The 8,047-nt window shown below is 43.1% G+C and overlaps 1 protein-coding gene across 1 annotated transcript; it reads right to left on the bottom strand.

The window, feature by feature from the left end:
• Window positions 1-798: 798 nt before the first annotated feature.
• Window positions 799-6,366, bottom strand: emx1 (empty spiracles homeobox 1; the record flags this gene model as incomplete). The annotated part of the gene is made up of 3 exons (XM_080512787.1): window positions 799-966; window positions 4,049-4,233; window positions 6,021-6,366. The coding sequence occupies 3 exons, from the start codon at window positions 6,364-6,366 to the stop codon at window positions 799-801; spliced, it is 699 nt and encodes a 232-aa protein (XP_080368913.1).
• Between the last annotated feature and the right edge of the window lie 1,681 nt (window positions 6,367-8,047).

The raw sequence follows: 8,047 nt of genomic DNA, 5'->3' as shown, positions 1-8,047 counted from the left end.
CATCTGAATGCAAAAAAATCCCCCGGTGTGACCAGAGTGTGAAGGTTTTCCAGCGACCGCACGCTTGACTCGCCTTCAGCTGCACAGGAGAAACTAATGAGTGAAATCTGCAGCTCCAACCGGTGAGCGGATGAAACCTGTCGGAACCGGCTTCAACAATAAAAATGCTACTTTTTACTTTTTTTTTTTTTTTTATTTCTAAAGCATCTTCTGGTAATTACAGTTTGCCGCTTGTTCGAAAGGTTTGCGTTCTATATGCTTTGTCATACACACAGCACTTAAAGGATGCAGACATTCAGGCGACGGTTCATCAGTTCATCCTGTGTCCATCTGAGAGAAGAAGCCGTGGGTTGTGATCCACACGCAGTCTGGAGTCTCCGCAGCTTCGTTCTGTCCGGCACTCGCGAGTCAAAGTCAGGTTGTTAAAGGTGGAGAAGGAACCAGACTGATGGATGTGTTGGTTGCCGGGCGGATTATTGTCTCTCAAAATGGAAATGAAGATTGGGGGGGTGTGGGGGGGGGGGGGTGTTAATGACCAAAGCAAGTGGTAGAAAAAAAAACACCTCTAATGAAAGAAATAGCCTCAATCATTGGCCTGTGCGCAATAAAAAAAAAAAAACCTTGATGTGATGGCGGGATCACTCCTCGTCGTTAAATAGTTTGATATTCTGTCGTCTGTCTCTCCAAACCTCTCAACGTTCAGTCCTGGAGCCTCCATCTAACTCATCTAATCATTGTTAATAATATTAGGTAATAAATAGTTGGTCCTGTGAAGCGTCCGGTCGGGCTCGGAGGCCGTCAGTCCTCCGAGGTCACGTCTATGTCCTCCGAGCTGGACTGCTTGGTGGCGATGCGCCACCGGTTGATGTGGTGGTTGCCCTTCTTCTTCTGCTGGCTCTCCGGTCCCTCCTCCTCCAGCTTCTGACGCTTGTACTTGGTCCTCCGGTTCTGGAACCACACCTTCACCTGGGGTAGAGAGGAGGAAGAGGAGGAGGATGCTCAGTGACCACACAAACAACCCGTGTGCCTCGCCAGTGGAGCTCACACAACCGCCAGTCATCCTCCTAGTGCAGCTGGGGTTTGCAGGAGCGAAATGAGCAAACGCTCCTTTAATCTCCGTCGATCTGGAAATGAATCTTCTATTTGTTTTGACAATTGAGACATCCTTGATGTCGTCTCACAAGGGAAAGTGACAAACACAGTCTGGCTTTTCCTCACGCGTGAGGCTCTGACGCCTCTTTTCCTCTTTCAACCCTCCACACCTCTGCTCCAGCCGGAGGAACGAGGCCGAGCGGCAGGAACACACACACCTCTGTGCGGACGCTGCACGTTCTCCCCGAGTCCAAGGTGGGATTAGTTTTACTCGTATTTCACATTCCAGCTCAAATGATCCTCCGGTGGTGTCCGAGATGATTCATCATTGAATATCTCAAACTCAGACCCTGGAGGTGCAGCCCTTCATATTCTGCATGTCTCCCTTCTTCAGCACTGCTGAACACCATCATGGTCCAGACACTTGGGGTGTTAGAGGAGCAAAACTAATTGTCTATGCTTGTGGAGACAATAAGTTGTCTGTCTGTGCCTCCATCTGTCTGAAGTCACAGTTGTCAACGTGAAGCTGAATCTCAAAATTCTATGCATTCGAACACAAGTGCTGAAAATACAGATACCTCACTAGTTAGGAGTCCTGCAGTTTCACAATCCACACAGTAGTTTGTTTTTTTGTTTTTTTTGTTGTTGTTTTTTTGGGGGGGGTTTACACATGACTTTTGCAGGATTCGAAGCAGTAAAGCGTGGTTTTTGCCGCCCTGGGCTCAGGCTCCCAGGCTTCAGGCTCGTTCTGTCCTGCGCCCCAGGAGTTAACGACTGCCAGCCATCAGGCAGACAACGTACAGACAAGTATTTTTGCTCCAAGAATACCCCCATAGTTCACCACCACATTCAGCAACAAAGCCAGAGAACCAGCCTCGTTGAAGCAAGGAGAGGTGGAGAACATGCAGGGCTGCACCTCCAGCGTCTGAGCGTCACACTCCTGGTCTAAAGAGGAAATCAGCCAAACGCAGGTGTTTTGTTCCTTCTTCCTCTTTTCACTGGCTTGCTATGGAATTTAGTCGAGCAGATGGAATATTGAACTGAGGCGACTTCATTCTGTCCCACAGCTCCTTGTTTATCCTCAGTTTAAAGGTGGTTTGAATGCAAAGTGACTCTGCTGCTCTGCTGCTCTGCTGTTGCTTGTGACCTTCAATAGGAGCCAGTCTATATGTGCTATGTCGACTTTAAATAGCTCCACAGCCTGATTAGTGGCCTCATCTCTTACTCTCCTTGTTATCAGGCTGCAGACTGATGCTAAATGGTGAAAACTGCTGGTGAAGCCTGAAGACGCGCTGCTTCAACGCTCACACACATTCATCCTGTGCAGAAACGTGAAAACACACAGGAAAGGTGCAAAAGCATTTCTATCGAAAGCCCCTCGTGTAACTGAATGTTTTACAACAACCTCTTCCCTTTTATAATCCAAGGCTTTCAGTCACAACCAGCACTTCACCAACAAGCTGTATTAAGTTAGTGGATTTACTGCCTCTGAGATGTTCAGTCCAGTTGCTGCTCGATTTGAGGTCCGTCTGACCTGCTTCTCTTCACTTCACTGACTCAGGAAATATGTCTTAGTTTATTGCTTATTAGGCCTAATTGACACCAATGTGTTGTGGACTCATTAAACTTAAGCATCGATGATATTTATATTGTGCAGTGTGCATTAATCAAGTTTTATTGAAGACTGCTGCAAAATGTGGGCGTCATTAAGGGTACATGAAGAAAACATGAGACCAATACAGAAGAAATCCTGCTGTGTATAAGCAACATCACAGCATCACCCAGACAGATTAATACTAACATTAATGCATTATACTGGCATTTATAATAAATTTGAGATTAAATATTACAATGGTGTTATTATTACATGTATAGATTTTTTTTTTTTTTTTAAATGCACTGATCATGTGATGCTGGAGCCCAAAATTATTTTTTGTCAGTGTCAGTAATAACAAGTGTACTAACACTGAATAAGATTGTGCACTGTACAGAGGTGTGATTGTATATTTATATAAGTGTATATTATATAAGTGTGTGGAGGGGTGCACTGCCCCAAAGAATTTGTATGTATGTATTATATTGTATTATATTATGTGTGTATATGTGTGCTTATGTATGTATATGTGTGTGTGTGTGTGTGTGTGTGTGTGTATATATATATATATATATGAGAAATGAGAGGATTAAATTAAATGTACTTTACTACTTCTTTCCCCTTTCCAGACATGTTGAATTAGTGTGTGTGTGTGTGTGTGTGTGTGTGTGTGTGTGTGTGTGTGTGTGTGTGTGTGTGTGTGTGTGTGTGTGTGTGTGTGTGTGTGTGTGTGTGTGTGTGTGTGTGTGTGTGTCAAACATGACTTAAATGTACACATGTCAAAAACAAAAACATACAGCAGAATACAGATACATACAAAAACATTTCTTTGTTCCAAAAAATAAATAAATAAAAATATATATATATATATATATATAGTATGTATCTGTATTGTGTTGTATGCGTTTTTAAAATAGGGTTAGACATTTAATAGTACATATAATTCATGTTTGATATTGAAAAAAACATTTTAAAGTTGTTAATCATACAAATTATTATTATTCGAAAAACAGTGTTTGCCTCATATTAAATAGCTGAGTTGTTCTGAGCCTCTTCTCGTTGAACCTCTTGTTGTTCTGGTCTAGATCAGGAGTCCCGTTCTGGTCCTGGAGGTTCTGGTCCTGGAGGTTCTCCACCACCCTGCTGTTTCAGGTTCCTGCTGCTTCATTGCCTCAATGTAACATTGGTTCTCCATCCTGCTTCCATAAAGCCTCTTAAAGGGCTGCTCGTTACCACCAGGTGGGTTTCACCTGCGGGGAGACATAAAGTCTGCGGGACCGAGACTCTCCAGGACCAGACCCTCCAGGACCAGACCCTCCAGGAACCCTAACCCTAGGGGTGGTGTCCCTCCACCCTACTTGCCTGCGTCTCGGACAGGGTGAGGCTGTTAGCCAGCTGCTTCCTCTCGGCTCCCACCACGTAGTGGTTCTTCTCGAAGGCTCTCTCCAGCCGCAGCAGCTGGGACGGGGAGAAGGCGGTCCGGATCCGTTTCGGTTTCCTGGCGAAAGGTCCGTGGAGGAGCAGGCTGTCCTGGGACACATCGTTACCTGCAACCGGACCCGGGACCGGATCGGGAGGAGACACGGGACCGGGCCGGGATCAGGCCGAAGACAGAGATCAGTTCAGGAAAAAACAAAAACAAATCATAACTCCATTATTATTATGATTATATTATTATTATTATTATTATTATTATTATAAAAACGTAGCTATTATGTCAGCGATTCATGTGCAGCTTTAACATGTTCAAGCGTAATAGTATTACTAATACAACAACAACTAATAATAATTGTTGTATTTAAAAAAAAGCTTAATAGGGGTAACAATAAGTCAAAATATTTGTATGCATTAAAACGATCAGCTGATTCTTTAAAACGAGTTTAACCAAATGTCATCACAAACTGCGGTTTATACATTTAATCATACAATTCATATAAAGTATGTTTTTTTTAGTTTTATTAAATATTTATCTTTGAACCAGTTTTTCATCTTTATTCAGGCGATTGAAGTGAACTAAATATGAAGCAGAAATCGAAATATTACGAATTTAGCCAGTTGCATGTTATAAAAGCGAAATTGATCACAATTCGGTTTTTCCCCCCACTAAACTTATTTTAAATATGTTAGTCTAAAATATAAAACTATATAATCTCCAACAGTTACAGATTATTTGGTTTGTCGTGGAAATATTCCGGGAGACGTCGCTGTCTTCCGCTCCTTGACGCACCGTTTGGATTTTAGAATAGAAACATTAAACGACTTTTCTTTATCACTGATATTTCTTTCTTGGACTTTAATATCAAACTAAATATGTTGTTGCTAGGAGGTTTACAAGAGAATTATTTTCCTCAGTTTTCTTCTACTTTCCTGACGTCTCATGTGATTTTATTTATTTTTTATTCTGATGGGCGTGATTTTCCTTCTCCTGTCATTTTCATATTTTATCTATTCATCAAAAATACTGTTGCATTTCATTACTTTATTAAAAATAAAACACATTTTACTAACAGCCGACAAACATGAGAATGAGAAGCGTTACGCGGTTCAATAACTTTTGTTGGTGTGTTGTTGGGTTTTTTTTATTTCAACGGCGCTTTATAAATAACTTTGAATTGAAAGCATGAAATTATTTTCTAAAGCATAGTTTTGGAATTTTAATTGACTTCACGGATCTGTGTGGACAGTATATTGTTTTTAATATAGTTAAACATTACCACATATGAGGAGTGTTCCCCTCCACCCCCTCCACCCGCCCCCAGCCGCCCTGCCTGGTGGCGACGATTCCTTTAATTAAATGAGGGAAAATGCCGCCTGACCCAGGGCCAGTTTGATTGTATGGGAAGAGAAATGCGCTGCGGCGCTTATCTCGGTCTGCTGTTGGTTTTCTGAGTGTCGCTGCAGGGCCAGAGGGAGTGGGAACGTGAGCGCAGCCTGCTGGGACGGAAAATCCACAATGTGTGTTTAAAACACTCAAAACCACCTGCACGTTGCTCTCCACGATGTGCTCCAAAAGAATGTTGTTGTTATTATTGTTATTATTATTATTATTATTATTGTTGTTGCTATTATTATTATTATTATTATTACTACTACTATTATTACTATTATTATTATTGTTGTTGCTATTATTATTATTATTATTATTATTACTACTACTATTATTACTATTATTATTATTGTTGTTGCTATTATTATTATTATTATTATTATTATTACTACTACTATTATTACTATTATTATTATTGTTGTTGCAATTATTATTATTATTATTATTATTATTATTATTTGTTGTTGTTGTTGTTTGGTGCAATAATAGTCATTAAACTCGACTCACCTTGAAACCTGTGTCCGAAGAAGCGGTTCCGTAAGACCCAGGGGTAGAAGTTGAGCGGGTCCCGGTGTTGCGTCCCAAAGAAGTGCGGATGCTGCAGGTGAGCTCCCCCGAGCTGGTGCGGAGCGACGGTGAGCGACGGGTGGTTGACGCTCTCCGGGAACACCAGGTCCGGGCTCTGGTACAGCGGCCTGGCGGCCGGTGCCTGGTAGCCGCTCATTAACGCGTCGCTTCCCGGGTTGGAGTAACTGAGGGCCGTGGGGCGGATCGGCTCCTCCGCGGTTAAAGGATTCTCTTTGGCCACCAAAGACTCGATGGTGAAGCAGCGTTTTCCCGCGGAGGAAAACATCTCTGGGAAGAGGGAAGAGTCACCGAAGCGAACAGAAAGTGATTTTTTCGTCCTGTGGGCTGGAGATGATCCTCCTCTCAGAGACGCATCGTGGTGCGGTTTCGCCTTCCCGCACGAGCTGGATGAAGATGAGGCTACAAAAGTCAACAGTGCTGCAAATCGAGCTTTCAAGTCTCTGCGCGCTGCTGGGATGGTGACCGTGCACAGAGAAAAAACGCGCCTTCAAACGCGCACGCAGCCTTGACGCCAGCGCAGAGCGGAGCTGTGATTGGACCAGAGCGCCTGCCAATGGTTCCTACTCAAGTACCTGCTTCGCGGATCACTGCGGGCCGGAGCCGCCCGGCCTCAGAGGCACGCTGACAAAACGTGCGCGCTCCAATTAACGGGCCATTGTGAGTCACCTCCAGCCTCTTCATACCCCGGGTTCTTCGGGGGAGATGGAGCGGCCCGCGGGGCCCGCGGGGCCCACACGGTTCCTTTGTTTCTCCACGAGTGTCAAACATCTGAAGCCTCGCAGGCGAGCAATGAGCCACAATCATTTACACCCCGAATCATTGACTTTTTCCTCAATTGCTTCTCCTCCTTTAGTCCCTCTTTCACTCTCACTTGGAAACTTGAAATGCTGTAGAAAATCTGCAGTTGAAGACTAAAATAATGTGAATTCAGACGAAATGCGAGTTCAGGTTTTCTTTTTTATGAAATCAACTGTACAGTTGATGATTTCAGCATGGTTTTTAATTGTAAACTTCTTTTCATTCCCTGTGTTGTTCCTCCTAATAGAGAATGAATCAAACCCATAGACATGTTTATTTTGTTTAGAAGTTAATGAGGCGCGCGACGTCTCCTCATTGTCGCCTTGTGTTTTTCCACACCTGATTTATTTCTTGATGAATTTAATGTTTTTTGTTTTTTTTTCATGCGCTCATTCTCGAAATAACAGCTTATTTGGCCTCGTTTGATTCACATTTTCAAATATTATTCCTGTTTTTCCTGTGCATTATTCTTAATAAGGATCATTATAATAATTATAGTGGTGCTGTCACGTTGTTAGGATTCTGGTTTCATTGTCACAGCTGAAGCCACAAATAAAGTTCCAAGAACTATAACCTTTTACTCGCGCATCATTTTAGAGAGAAAAAAAGACTAAAAGAGGCACAGATATTTAATGTTAAATCACGTTAAATACACGTTTGCGAGCTTGTAGCCCCGCAGTGACGACCCGCTGGAGGGAGTTGGCTGGTGGAACAGTCCCCGGACGCTCTTCTAACCAAGTTAATTATTATCCACCTCTTGCACTTGTTCTCTTGGAGATTGCATTAGAAAATCATTACCGATGGAAATTATGCGCTAAAACAAGTTGTTGATGAGGCGTTTAGAGTTAAAGGCTCCTAAAGACGCGAGTGGGTTCCGTGAACTGCGGCGTCAGGAACCGACACTCGGTTTTTTTTTTTTTTAATCATTTTATCTTCAGGGGGAATCTTCCTAGAAAGAAAAAAAACCGTGTGCAGATCATATCTACATGGAGTGAGTCCTGGGAGCATCCTGTGTCAATTTAACCGACATTTCAAATCCTCTTTATTCAGACACTTTGTGGGAAAAATAAGGCCAAAAGCTGCGAGTTGCTACGCAGCTCGTTCCTCGTCTCGTCTCGTGGCGATATTGTCGCTCTGCCCGCGCCACT

The sequence above is a fragment of the Blennius ocellaris genome (genome assembly GCF_963422515.1).
Source record: "Blennius ocellaris genome assembly, chromosome: 17".
NCBI lineage: Eukaryota > Metazoa > Chordata > Actinopteri > Blenniiformes > Blenniidae > Blennius > Blennius ocellaris.
This window is presented reverse-complemented; position numbering and strand designations above follow the sequence as displayed.